We start from the raw sequence: 14,663 nt of genomic DNA on the forward strand, positions 1-14,663 counted from the left end.
CCGAAATCCTTATTGAATCTGCGGCTTCCCCAGAACTACACACACACACATAGAAGCTAGCCAAGGGCATGTAACAGGTAACACAACACAATCGACACCTGTCTCGCTCATCGACAAGTTCCGTCGTCTTTGTCCTTCTCGTTCGCTCTCTGCGCCTCTTTTGTGTAAGGTCCTGCAATAGTAGTCCTGTCAATAACAACAGTTGCCACAAAAAGCCATTTCAATGTCATAAAATGATGTTAAGTTCGCATTAAGCGATGTAAAGGCCAAGGAGACGTATCAAAAAATGATTTCCAAGCAAACGAATTAGCTACGATTACTTAATTCACAAATATTATTTGAAGATGGCTTATTTTTGGCTTAATCAGAGCTCATTTCTAATTTTAGAATAATTTTTGTTGAATTTTATTATTGAGTTAAAATGTTCTTTTAAGAATTCCAAAGGATAAGAGAAAATATATTTTCTGTCTAGTCAAGTTTTAAAGAATCCTTTACTCGCTTTCTAAGAATAATTTGTAATTTAAATACTCTTTTATGGGGATACATATATATTTACATTGCAATTCGGATATTATTTTCTAAGTTCTTTGTTAGAAAGAACTTTAAACTATACTTTGTTTGTTCTCTTAGATTTTCTTTATTGCTTTAATTGTAATATGAATAATTGTTTATTTGGAAAACGTCCCTAAATTATTTATATATTTATTTTCCCAAGATATATGTAGAAGTATTTTGGAATTGGGTAACTTTTGATTGCATATGTTGCTGCAGAGTTTTTCGCTTTGTTTAAAGGCCATTTTGCATGTACAAAGTTAAATAGCGAAGGGGAGGGCCGAGGGTTGAGAGAAAGTCGCCAACTTTTTCATTACTGTTGCACATCAAGTTGAAGTTTGTCGTATGCTGGATGACCTTTATGCAAATATGTTGATCCTAGGAACCGGAGCCCCAAACACCGAGCCCCAGCCGAACAACAAACCCCGGCCCTCGTCATTGCCGTGCATTATTAAACGCCAGCTTTTCTATTATTCAGCGAGCACACTCACACACACACACACATGATGTCTGTGTTTCGGGTGTGTAATAAATAAAATGCATTATTCATGCAAAGGCTTCGCTGTGGTCAGCCAGTTTTCCTGCTGCTGCGGCTGCTGCTCTTATTGAAATGCCATTAGCGAAATTCGTGCAATGGCCATTGCGCCGACGCGGCGTATACGCAATCTGGCATTGAGATAATATTTATATGCCAGGCTCGGCAGGTGTGCTGGCAAAGATTTGCATTAATATGAGCGAACAATGCTGGCCATAATCATTACGAATACAGATAACTGGAAATAATAATGTGAATTCGCCAGGTTATTGGGGCGAGAGTTGGGCCTAATTAAGGGAGGGGTTAGGGAGAGGGAGAGTAAAATGGGGGAGCGAAACAAAGGCCAAGATTGCCCTGTGGTGATGCGTGAATTTTTGTAACATTGGCAGCATTTCGTGTCCTTTTCAGTGAGCTGATTTCGGTTTTGTTTGTGTTTGCGCCTGCCTTACTCGAGCACGCGTGTGTCTGCGTTACCTTGGACAAGAATAAACCATCCAAACATCCTGCAGCATCTACTTGGCCATTGTGGTTGTTCTTGGCCCGGCTGTCCTCCGCCTCATCTCCGCCTTCGTCCCCGTCCTTTGTGAATCCTTGGCGCAGCAGTTTCTAGTCGGTGGCCTACTCTGAAGGTGAGTGCAAACATTCGCTTTCAGCTTTTCGGTTTCAGCTTTTAACCTTTTCCCATTTTCTTTTTCCGCGGCATCGCTCAATCGATTATTCCCTAACTGAATTCATTTTTTTTTTGTGACCGCAACTTAAATTAGCCATAAAATCGCATAAAAAAGGCAGATAAACAATTTGCATACAGCTGGGATACAGATCAGGCATCTGTCTGAAAAATTACGCACATAATTAAACTTTGAAATAAAACCGACCGCATCCACACAAATTATTCAAAATGTGTAGTTTGTATTCTCCAGGGATATATATTTTCATAAGGTTTATTTTTTTTGTAGGGCATTAAGCCAGCCTAATCAATTTGTCAGTTAGCTCACCGATGTTTTAGCATTATGTTTACACTGAGAAGGTTAAATGTTAATAATATAAACGATTGTATTTACAAAAAATGTGTGAAAGCCAATCAAATATTTGTGGTTCCGAATGGTTTCTTTTGGGTTTGGTTTTATTGATTGAGTTTATTTTCCTATTTTTATTTTCACAATGATTTAGGGCACAATAATATTTGTTTTATAATTTTTTACCACCAATAAAAATCTTGCTTTGTGCTGCAAAAAACAAAAAATAACAATTACATCGATTGTGTGCTCAGCTGTAATATATATTTTGTTTAAATTAAAATTTGATTCTTATTTTCATCCATCCCTCGTTTTCCAAATGTTTGCATAGCAAATATTTCCATTTGGCTCGCAGGGCAAAAAGGCTCACAGCCGCATAAAATCAGCGTAAAATGTCAATAAGCTTAACAAAGCCAAGTTTTTGGTTATACCCGTGGATAAGCGCGCTGCAAACACTGCGATTGACATTTGTTTCCGTCCCACTGTCTATATGGCAACCTCATTGTGGGGGCGTGGCATGATGGGCGGGATAATGGAAGCAGTTTGCTATAATTAGACACCAGTGCCCGGCTATTAGAGTAAACTATGTAGTTACTGTCTATAGCCACGACGTTGCCTACTTTTGTGCGCCCTGTAGAGCGACGGGCCACGGGTCGGATGCGTGATGGGCGTTTGCCCTACAAAGAACAATGTTTTCTAATTGCTTTTCAATGCTCACTGGCTATTGCCAATTATTAAATTGCTTGGACGATTATAGACAGCAATGAAAAAGGCTAGAAAAATGAGAGTTTAAGAATTAAAACGTATTAGTAGTAATTACTAACAATTTTCCAATTTCTATAACAGCGCTTTCTGTCGCTGCTAACACATTCGAGCAGCACGGGCTTTATATGCTCAACTTGTTGAGAAACCTTAGCTAGCTAAATATGAAAAACTGTCATTACTAATGCCTCTGACATGATAAATCAGAATAGAATAGGTAATAAATTCAACAGGAGCTTCAAGCATAAAAATTATTCATCTATTGCTATTTTTAACAATGTCAACATCTAGAATAAATTATTCTCTCCTATTGAGTGCAAGCCTTTAAATAACGAACGAAGCAGCTGGGTCAGAAGATGTCCCTTCATAATTCATGGAAACCATTACGTTGCGACTACTACAAATCATGGCGAATAAAATTTCGCCCGGATTTTCCACCTCCTTCAAGCCTCGCACAACAAACATTTTTATGGCAAGCAAGCATCTTTGCCAACAGCTCGTAAAACAAGAGCAACAGTCCGCAGTGCTTTTCTCTCATAATTTATTTTACATACACACTAAAACCCAACCAAGCAACAAAGGGAGACAACAAAATACGAGGGAGCATCGGAGGGGAAAATTCAATTTCTGGAGATATTTGTGAGGAGCAGAAAATGGCAAAAAAGCAGGAGAGAGGGGAAATAGTTCGCTTAGTTCTGACAACTGAAAATAAGATTGCAAGAGGATAACAATGACCGAATTTATGGCATTATTATTATTATTTCTCCTGCGTATTTTAACTATATTTTTGACGATTTATTGGCATCGTTAAATTCATGTAAATTACATATTTAGCAATTTACATTTAAAGAACAGACATATGCCGAATTATTATATGATATTGCATTGCATTAGATATTAATTATAATTCTAATCGATCGGCTTAAAGTAAATAAGTAAACGAATTTTATTACTAAAACCGATGGCTTCAATTTCAAGAGACAGCCTTTGTGATCAGATGCCTTTTGTATAAAAAATAATAATAAGAAAGGAAGACGCGTGAAACGTAATGAATAAATAAAGTTTGGCTGAAGTTCGCCATTCGAGCAGTTAAAGATTTTCTTCCCTCCGCCAAAATGTGCAAAACCCATGGAGATATTTACAAAGGTGGCAGAGTTTGTGCGTTTGCATATTTTAAGCTGCTCCTTTGCACCTTTTACATTTTATATGCCATGCGGCGGGTAAATTTGAGTTTGAGTTGTCGGCCGCCCCCCGGCTTTTTCCTTTCCAGCGCCGACTTTTATTTCAGTTTCCGTTTATGTACACATTTGTAGCCTGGCCAAAATCACCTTCACCTTTCGCCCGAACCCACACTCGCAAAAAATTTAAATTCACATTTGATTTTATGGGGAAACTAGCTATAAATTTAATCTTTGGTTTATCAAAGACATCTAACAAAAATATTCCTTCTAAAATAAATTGATTAAAGAGTATATAAGCTATATATAGGTAACTTCTTAATGAAATGAAGTAAAACCCTCAACTGGCTATGAAAGAAATCAAAGTTCTTTCAATAAATTCCTTAAAAATTATGCACATTTTGCTATACATTATTATATATACACCTATTATTTTGTTAATTTAAATAAATTGGCAAGGGTGATGATTCCAAAAAGCCCCAGTAAATCATTTTTTTGAGTGCACGCTCAAATTCGCACAGAAAGTGCAGACTGGCACGAGAGGTCACTGGGCCTCCACTCCTGCCAATTTATAAATGTTGTATGTACATGTTTTTACACACACTCTGGCATATACACACACACCACATACACACACACACTCGTGCTGGCTTTAACTTTGGCCCACACAAAAAATGGTAATATTCACTTTTTATGCTGAGCCTGGCGCTTTCCTCTTCTCGCATGCGACTAAAAACTTGCTGCGGTCCCTGAACACTCGTTCATTTTACGAAATTTTCCTCAACTTTGCGGTGCTGGCTGGGCTTCATGGTCAAGTTTCGGTAGAGCAAACAAAGAACCCGACTTCTTTGCCAGTCGCCGCCTTGTGGCGTGTTTTTTGGTCCTTCCCTCAGCCCAATCCACTCGTATTTAGGTTAATGGCCACACACAATAGTACATTTCTCATGCAATTCTGTCCCGAAAATTCCAATACAATTCAAGGCGATCTCTTAGCTCTGATAAGCCAGAATTAATTGTGATTGAGAACTCACAAATGACGTCTAATTAGGGTGTATATTTAATTTAAATCCGCTGCTAGTACACATACAAGCCTCCAGCGACTTTAATTAGGTCCACACAAAAACAATTTCACAATTTCAAATACAATTTCAGATTAGCTTAAATAGCTCGCATCGGGAGGTGTCACTGATTACTTCCAAAATGAACTGTTGTCGTCTTGTCGTCTTTACTAGTCCTTTTGATCTTCGTTTGCTCGCACTGTAAACATAACAATTTCCAGGGACACATGTCGTACATTATTTTACCAAATTAATTTTATAAACCATCTAAGAATATTTCTTAAGTAATGCATTTATTAAAACAAAGTCGGTTATATCACGCTGGCAATCTGCGGCACTGAATGTTGATGCGATGACCGAACATTGAATTGAATAATTAAACAATTGACCGGGGACAACTGCAGTCCGACAATCAATCACATAATTGAGATGCGACTTTGATTACACAGCAAGGAAAAACAGGCGGGAGATGCAAATGCAGGGCAGGGTCAGAGGGCAATTGGCTTTAAACGCCACTGGCGAATTGGGAGCAACTGCCAAGGTCGACACATTTGACCCGCAATGGATCCGGGCCTTAATCTGCCTCAGTCGCAGTTGCAGTCGCACTCAAATGTCAATTAGTGTTGTTGCTGTGGTTTTCATTTCTGCCCGCCGCCCTTTATCTTTCCGGCTCCGACCAATCCATGCTGCCCATCCCCCTGGAAGCCGTCAAGCATCTGAAGTCCGAAGGCCATGGCAAAAGGGCCGGGCCGGATCCTTGGCCAACGGTCAATAAATTCGGGCCAGCGGAGGAGCCTCGCCAAAAAACCATAAACCTCGCTGAGCTGTGCAAGCAAAAAATTATGACTGAGCTCATAAATAAATTTATGCAGAACAATTGCAAACTTGGAATCTGGAAATTTAGCATAACTCAAGCACCCAACTGGGTTTCGTCGATATCATTTCTCTTGTATGCTTTTGCTTAACGAATTTTGCAGAATGCGGCCAATTAATTTACTCTTAACCAAGAAAATCTTTCACAGAGAATTTTAATCGCACACTACTTTGCGCTCACAGCATTCAGGATATACGTTATCCCACTTTAAATATTCAGCAAAGCGACATCCATATGGAGGCGATTTCTTTTCACACCTGAGATTAGAAAATAAATCGTGACATTTAAGAAACTATATTATTCTGATATTAATATTTAGAAATATAATCGAACTCTCTAGAATATCCTTAACATTAGGTTGAATGAAACTAAAAGAAAATACTCACGTATAGAGCAACCCGTAGCCATCACCACTGCAAAAAATATAGGTGCAGGGCAGGGATTTCAGTCGGTATCTCTCACCGTAGTTGAGCAGCACAACCGTGGAGCCCACATCGATCACACAGCGACCTGGATACGCTGGTATGGATATTCCTGGGTTATTAATGGCCATCATTGTTTGCCCACTTGATCTCACCTGGATCCCCGTAGTTGTTGAGCGAAATATCAGAAAGTGTTTTCGAAACAAGAAGACAGCAGATAAGTCCGAATAAAAGAAAATGTTTTGTGACGATCAACATATTTTCAATGATTTCGAGTGATATTGAGTGGGAAATGTTTCGGGTCCTAGATAAAGTTCTTCGATCCGCCTACCTAGTTGCACAAAAGGGTGCGCCTACAACAGTCTGGATAGGGCAACTCCGAATTAACAGACTCCCCATACTGGCAGTTGGACGGTGGGATATTAATTCCGCAACTGCAAAGAGCCAATTAGCAACGACACTGGAAAACCTAAGCACCCACTCACCCGAGGAATGTGACCTGACTCATGTGTCCGCACACAATCTGACCACAGTCGTGCGTGGGATCCTTGACGCTCACCCCCGGATTCAGCACTAGCTGCGGATTGATGGTGCACTTGTCGGGATGTCCTGTGGAAGGGTGGAAAGTCAAGGGGGGCAACTGGCAACTACTCTTATTTTCCACTCACTGGGATCGCTGTAGAGTCCTTGCCAGGTGGCTGTTTGAACCGCGATTAGAAGGCTCGACAGCAACGTGATTGACAGCAGCCAGGAGAGCGCGCTCATGGTTGCCCTGGAACTTCTGTTCGATTCTCAGAGTAACTTTTAACACGATACAACTAAAAATGGGATTTTATTTCTGACGTTAAAGCAATAGAAATTCAAATTCACAGGTCTTTTCCCTTGCCTCACTGACACAAGCTCGGAAATAGTTATTAAAATATTTAACTATTTTAAAAGTATATGCGATGATTTAACGTCTTGATTTGCAACTTTGGACTTCTTAAATATCTAAACGTATTTCTAATGTGTAGACCAAAAATTTAATCACATCATATCGGAGTTACTTTTCAAACATTATTGCACATTTTGCAGCAATCGGGAAAGTCTAGATCGACGCATTCCTCTGGCGGGTCTCGTTCATTGCAACTGTGTATTTTACAAATTTACATTAAATTTGCGGCAAATAATCAGAATAACCTTACGTGTAAACTAAAGCCCAGCCATCCTTGCCGCACTCAACTTTGGCGCACTTGGTGGGATGACGAACCGACTCGAGGCTGTCTACGATCATTTGGCCCTTGCTTGTGTTGATTACACATTTATTGGGATGTTCTGAGGGTTAAAAAAAAAATCAAAAATTACAAATAACTTTTAAATTCTTCTTTTAAACAAATTTCAGATTACTAGGGTCTTCTGTAGAGCCCTTGATTACCATCTATTTTTAGAATTAATTGCCACTAACCGTCATCTGCGAATATCTCGTAATTGATGTCTGCAAAAGCGCTGTGAATCGTTATAATTAAAGCCAGGATAACAAAAACTTGGGATTGTGGCATCCTTTCAATGTCGCTTGCCGTTGTGTTGCTAGTGATTTTCAGGAAATTTGACTAAAAGATTCGATTTTCTGAGCTGTCTGGCTGTGCACACATATACACATATATATGCTGCTTGTCTGGAAAGTGCCTGGCCTGCCTCGCTGCCGATTTCATATGCGCATTTTAATTAAAAAGCAGACAGTCAGACAGCAGGACGAAGGGGACCAGGACGAGGACGGGGCAGTGCTGATGAAGCTATCGAATATGTTAATCCGGTTATTTGCAGCTGCATTCGCCTTGTGTCATCTGTTGATGTTGTTGCATAATTCGATTAAGTGACGCTGTCTGTGGGCCAATGTAAATGTTGCTTTGTTTGCCCGTCCGTCATTGTAAATTGTAAATTGTGATTGTTGTCAGCTCGCACGGTATATACGTACCCGAATCCATTTAAACCCGACCCGACTGTCTCTGTAATTATTCAGGCACCCAAATGCAGACAAATTTGTGGGCCACATAATTGATGCATCTGTGTTGCTGGGAAGGCCTCCTCCCACTGAGCGCGGCGAAGGCGAGCCTAGCTGGTGTTTTGTTTTGATTAGCTCTGGTCGGACTTGGGCCAATTAGCAACAACCTCCCATGGTCTCCTCCATTGGCCTCCATTGTTCGCCAGCTGAAATTAATTGAATCGAGTGGCCTCAGCTGGGCCTGAAATCTGCACTTCCATGAACTCGACTCGACCCCAGAGGTTGGCTAATTAACCGACACGCTCTCAGGTCAAATAAACGCAGGATAACTTGCCGGCCAGAACACAGAAATGGCTTTAATGGAGTGAATATAAATATAAAGGATTTTTTTTAAAGGCAATTGATTAAAGTGCTTGTCTCTTTGACAAACTTGTTAATGTTAAAAGCAAACAAAATTAAGCAAATTAAATTAATATGAGATATTCTAAAAATAAGATCAAACATTCAATTTAATATATAAATAATTTCAAACAAATATGAAAGGTAATGTAAGAATTTCCCAAAATAACTTTTCTATATGAAAAGGAACTCTGTCAACGTCAGGTAGCAGCAATACTTTTCACTGCCGCATTTTTGTTCGCACTCTCTTGCCTTTTTCCACACCTTTGCGCGCTCACCTCTGAGCCAACAACAATCTCTTATTTCCGCTTTGGCATAAATAAAGGCCAGAAATATTTCAATCGATAGAGCAATAGAGCTATAGTATCTATACACGCATATGGATGTGGTATTTGCATATATAAAGAATCAACACGTATACGCGGCATAAATAACAAATTGCCCAGGTGAACGAATTATTCGGTGGACTGGGAAAGGGACTGGGATTGGGTTAGCTAAAGGTGTCCGAATAAGGGTCAAATGCCGGTCAACTTCTGGCCCTGGCATCCCTCTATTTTGGGTGGTGCCTTCATGGCTTGGAGGTGACCAACCGTTGAAGTTTTTCCCCAGTTTTCGAGGCCAGCCTGAGGTCTGAATGGGAGATTGGGATCGGGTTGGAGGACTGACTCGGTCTCTGTCCCGGTCTCTGTCTCTGTCTCTGACGGCAACTCATATTCGGCTCCTTTTTTTATGGTCGCACATAAAAACACACATCATTATAATTTCAATGATATTAAAGTCCATATCAAAGTGAATGAGATACAAGCGGAATGCTTTATTTTTATTGCCATTTGGGTGGCTCTCACATGCTCTTTCTGTTGCCTTTTGCCCCGGCCTTGTATTTTCAGCGCTTTTAATTTTTGTGACGCCTGCCCGCTGACCCCAGGTGCTCACCTGTGCTCCCCGGTTCACACACTTTTCCTCTTAAATTTGTACACAGCCAAAGTGCTTCCTGTCCCAGTCTCCCAGAAGAGCGACGTCTGCGTTAAAAGGCCAACGGCCATGTGTTTTATTCGACATTTATTTACGTTTGCAGGCATTTCGCTTGCGAGAACCAACAAAAAAAAAAAAAAGAAAAAGGGCGAGAAATGTATATGCTGGTGCGATACAAGAAATGCTTTTAGGCAAGTCAGTCATCCATGCTCACATATTTTTTACGGCTGCATACGTATCGCCGTATGCGAGTAATTCTAGCTTTCTACGTATTTATAGTCGAGGAAGAAGATATGACTCAAACGTCAGGCGGCGTGTGTGAATCGCCAAGGTCACCGTCGAGTTTTGTATACAACATTTACACTTTTTTTTCGGCTTTCACCTGAACGAAAGCAATGTTACTTGTTACACAAAAATGCGGCCTGCCAAATATTCCATCTCAATCGACGAGAACTGATCGAAAATCTGGCAATTGAACCTTTGTAAATTCAGCAGTTATTTCATTCATATTAAGTATACGCGGCGTTTCCAAAATACGCTCAATTCAATGACATACATTGTATTTTACTGAACATTAAATTGCCCAACTTACACTCTGTTAGCCGTATTAAATATAATTGCATTCAAAATATCAAATATTCAATGGCGTCCCGCCTCACTGAACAATTTATGGGCCAAAAATAAACCGGAGGAAAACACACACATGCACGCACACTCCGAGTGTGTAAAGTGCAGTAAACAAAAATTGCAATTTCGAACTTGGAATTCGGATTATTTATGCTGGATAACAACAGAATTTTGTGCAGTCCATCAAGCAGCCACTCTTGAATCCATATTATTATTAGTTCATGTGTGTCTGCACTGCAAGAAAATACTTAAAGTAAAGCCTAATATTTTAATATAATAATAATAATATTTTAATAATAATTTAAAACAATTTCATAAGGGGAAAAGCCTAAATTTTAAATAAATATTTCTTATTTCAATTACAAAACATATTTATTCCAAGTAATTAACATAATTGTTAATAATTGAATACAATAATCTCAGTGAAACTTGTGTTATTAATATTAATTAATAATATTTAAATTCACAAATTTGTAAATACGTTTTATATGTACTCGTTTACAGTGTACATCTTTTGTTGCCTTCAAATGCACTGGAAGCAACAACACACAAGCAGCATCAACTGCAGCAGACGACCTTGAAAATGCTACAATTGAGTCAATTGTTGTTGCTGCTTGTGACCTGCCAGTTTGTTTGTTCTTCCCGTTGTAGTTGTAGTTGTTCCTGCAGCTGCTGTTGCTATTGTTTATGACAGCAACACACTGAGTTATTAAAATTTACTTTTGCAATTGCATTCCACAAACCGCTTAGCCTTTGTTTCGCTTCGAACAACGAAATACTCTCGAAAATAGATCTCTGCTTTGCATCCAGCAGCTGAATGTAATTTATTTATAAACAATTTGAGTGGATTGAAGTGCACTTTGAGGCAGTAAATCATTATCTTTTGAATTTACTGTGTATGAATAACCAAGAAGAGGTCTATGCAGGATTTGGAACTATTAAAATATGTTTTATATTAAAATTATATTAATTAAAAATCTATTAACCTTTATTTTATTTTCATTTACAGGTTTGTTTCCCAAGGACTTTAGTATTTATAAAGTTTCTCACCGATTGGGCAAGTCTGCATATTATATATTTACTCTTAGTTAGAAATTTATATAATTAAAGTGCTTGATAAAATGCAGCAGGCGGCAGTCCATTTAATTAATTGAACACATTTAGCTCCCCTTGGAATCGTTATCCACCTTTTGATGGCTTATAAAACAGACCTTCACTTTAATGTATTGCTCCGTCGCCCAAACCCTTTGTAATTGTTTTAGGGAATTATTATCGGGGATCAAAGCGATATCAAAACGTTGTAAGCCGAGGGATAATGGACTTGTGGCTACACATTTCTGTGCGAGCGGTGGATTTAACCCAGACCCGGGAATTCGTCCTTGGCATTTAACAATGCTTGACTTGCCCTGCCACTGGCTTGTTTTTGCCGCTGTTGCTGCTGGGAAACCGCGAAACTGCGCTTCTTGAATTATTTAAGACACACAAGTGCGCACCACCCCCGGCATCTGGCAGGAATCCGGCCTGTAGCTGGTAGCCTGTACCCTGTACCCTGTACCAGCCAGCGAGTACAAGGATAATGCCAAGCAGATAAAAGTGGCCGCAGGGTAGCATACATTAAGGCGTCGGCGGCGTCGCCACCACTAAAGTCCTCTTTGGCAGCGGCAGCTTGATTATGTCTCGCGACTCGAGACTCGAGTGACTCCACAGGGCCACTCCCGCCCAGCCGCACAAAAAAGAAATTAATTAATTTTTAAGCGTAATTAAATGCAAAGCAGCACTCGGTCGCACCCACACCAGCATCAGGAGCCCACAGATCCCTTGTCCTTCCATTACGCTTAAGTACACTGAAATTTTTAAAAGACTTTTTCAATTTAAGAGAAATGGTGGGTCTAATTATTTAAAATGATGTGGCAAATCAAATGTTAAATATTATATATAAACTAAATTATATTTTATGATTTCAAATTCACATTTTCTACTTTCATTTCTTAACAACCTTAACTTTGCCTCATTTTCGTTGAGTGTAGGTCGAGCTCGCTTTGTTTTGCTGGCCATGAAGACGCAAGGTTAACACCCACTTGGGCAAGGACGCGAGGGATGCGCGCCTGTAATAATTTTCGAGCCCCAAACATTTCTTAAAGGATGTGATTTCTTTGAAATGAATTTCTGGCCTCCAACACCGAACATTTTCCTTCACGCAATTAAAAATTCCACTCGAATCCGTGCCCCAAAAAAAAAAAAAAAGGTTATCCACTCGAGCGCAGTTAATGGGCTTCGAGTTCGGTTTCACTGGGCTTTCTTTATTTCATTTTTTCGTATTTCGTATTTCGCATTTCGCATTTTGTGCTGTTTGTTCGGGCCCTGCGAGTGATTGGCAGAGGGCGGTGTGCCCCAAGGTGGCAGAAACTTTGTCTGCCACTGACTTTTGCATGTGGGCCGGCCAATCAACGCCCTGGAGTGGCGCGGTCAGGAGCAGAGTTGGGCTTCGACCGGGAATCAGGACCAGGTCCAATACGAGACCCTTGAGAAACCGGAGGAGCCCAGAGCACAATGGCTTACAGATTGAGACTTTGCTTTGGCTGCCGTTGCGGCTGCGGCTTCAGCGCCAGATCCAACTTCCCATTCAATTTTGATGGCTCGTTTCGTTCGGTTTTGCTGCTGCGTTTGGTCAATTTCACTTTTATGTGTGTAGTCATCAGCTAAATGCCCTCGCCATATAGTATTTACCAATCGGGCGGAGGCCTGCCTAGCGTGTACATATGTTTTTATATAGAGACAACGTGCTCGTGTCGATTTGTTGGTTATTTTTAGGCGCCTCAACTCAAAACAATAGCAAAATCCAATTCAAACAAATCGAAACGAAACAATTATGCGCCTTTGGCCTCTCACAAACTGTCAGTGTTTGCCTAATGGACTCAAAATGTAATCGATCCAAAATGTTTTAGTTATGAATGAAAACAAATTTCAAGAGCGTTACTCGGAGGCCAAAAATACATTTTGGATATACATTTGATAAGGAAAATTATAATAATTATGGGAAAATGTTATGAAAGGTAATTATAAGTATTTTAATGGGTGAAAAATAATGGATGTGAAACAGTACATATAAATATCAGTACAGTACTATAGTACAAATACTGAAGTATTTACAGAATATCAATAGCAATAATAGCATCTTTGATGTTTTATTTACCATATGCATTAAATCCATTGACTGCAAGCTGCACATAAATAAATATTACTTGAAAGTATTTAATGGATTTATTTTACGGCAGCATGGACAGATATTTTCATTAATTGCTTGCAGTTTAAAGGAAAAACGTTTTCAATATGAATTAATGCCTTTACATACGAACATATATATGGTAAATATTTATATATATGGTAAGCAGTTTCGGTCGCCATGTGTGCTGCCGGCACAGCTGACCAGCGAAAAGATATATCTGGCTCTTCCCCCTACCGATCCGGTTCATTATTCGTTCGTGGCCCAGTTCATTAATGGAAGGCACACTGCTTGGACACCTCTACGAGCACGGCCCCTTCTGCCGGGCCGCACGATTCAATTAAATTGATGCCAATGCCGATTCCACTGACCGTCCGTGTGCCCGTGGGACTGCATCTATATATAGTGCAGAGAGAGAGAGGTGTGTGTTTGTTCAGCCACACACATGTCAATAGCTGTTTTAAGTTAATTAATCAAAGCTGAGCCAATTTTTTCCAAACGCTTTGCACATTGCGGTTTCTAAAAGCCTGCGGTCGCCTCTCTGTGCGTTCGCTTCCGAAAATGCACTGGACATTTGGATTCCTAATCGGTTTTGATGTTAATTATTATATATTTTTTTTTGTATATTTAAAAGAAAAACTTACAGAAAATACTTAGTTGTTTATGCGCAACTGCGGGACCGCATTAACCTTTCCGACTTCCTCGTGGGCCTTCAAATTTCAGCCCATCTTCCGCTTGACATCTCCATCCCGCATCGCTGGGAGATTTGCTTTGTGTTTCGGGCGTTTGCATTTTCTGCTTTCAAACATAAATCGGACTTTTGTAATTTAAACGCCATTACTTTTCGAATTTCGTAAACACTTTAGCTTATTTTAGCACGGGTCGTCGTTGTTGTTTTTGCAGCCGCTCGATGATGATGATGATATTTTCTTTGGTATTCGTTGAATGTTTTTGTTTTGTTTCGGTTTTCGGTTTGGTTACGTTCAAGGTAAACGTTCGGCCAGTGTTTGCATTCGAATTTTCGAGTTAATTTCGTTCTTCGACAGGGGCACGTGGCAGGCTCA

At 39.8% G+C, this 14,663-nt stretch overlaps 3 protein-coding genes across 6 annotated transcripts in view; 1 reads left to right on the plus strand and 2 right to left on the minus strand.

The window, feature by feature from the left end:
• Positions 1 to 14,663, plus strand: part of LOC108077334 (uncharacterized) — a 39,490-nt gene that overhangs the window by 737 nt on the left and 24,090 nt on the right. The window contains exon 2 of one of the 2 annotated variants that reach the window (XM_041775987.2): positions 1,496 to 1,716. The gene's annotated coding sequence lies outside the window, so the exon portion shown is untranslated. Of the gene's footprint in view, positions 1 to 1,483; positions 1,717 to 14,663 lie in introns of those variants that run through there. The other variant, XM_070289076.1, reaches the window with a different exon arrangement.
• On the minus strand, positions 5,376 to 6,687 carry LOC108077459 (uncharacterized). Its single transcript, XM_017170783.3, has 3 exons — positions 6,553 to 6,687; positions 6,362 to 6,494; positions 5,376 to 6,232 (listed from the first exon to the last, which is right to left on the minus strand). The coding sequence occupies exons 1-3, from the start codon at positions 6,653 to 6,655 to the stop codon at positions 6,130 to 6,132; spliced, it is 339 nt and encodes a 112-aa protein (XP_017026272.1). The 5' UTR covers positions 6,656 to 6,687; the 3' UTR covers positions 5,376 to 6,129.
• Positions 6,692 to 8,066, minus strand: LOC108077460 (uncharacterized). 3 transcript variants are annotated; one of them, XM_041775988.2, is made up of 6 exons: positions 7,842 to 8,062; positions 7,582 to 7,711; positions 7,284 to 7,525; positions 7,066 to 7,215; positions 6,883 to 7,006; positions 6,692 to 6,831 (listed from the first exon to the last, which is right to left on the minus strand). In XM_041775988.2, exons 4-6 carry the CDS (start codon positions 7,160 to 7,162, stop codon positions 6,729 to 6,731), a joined length of 324 nt encoding a protein of 107 aa, XP_041631922.1. In that variant the 5' UTR covers positions 7,163 to 7,215; positions 7,284 to 7,525; positions 7,582 to 7,711; positions 7,842 to 8,062; the 3' UTR covers positions 6,692 to 6,728. The 3 variants fall into 3 exon arrangements, with proteins under 3 accessions (XP_041631922.1, XP_017026274.1, XP_017026273.1); XM_017170785.3 differs by having other exon boundaries at positions 7,066 to 7,525; positions 7,812 to 8,066; XM_017170784.3 differs by having other exon boundaries at positions 7,066 to 7,525; positions 7,842 to 8,063.

The sequence above is a fragment of the Drosophila kikkawai genome, chromosome 2L (assembly GCF_030179895.1).
Source record: "Drosophila kikkawai strain 14028-0561.14 chromosome 2L, DkikHiC1v2, whole genome shotgun sequence".
NCBI lineage: Eukaryota > Metazoa > Arthropoda > Insecta > Diptera > Drosophilidae > Drosophila > Drosophila kikkawai.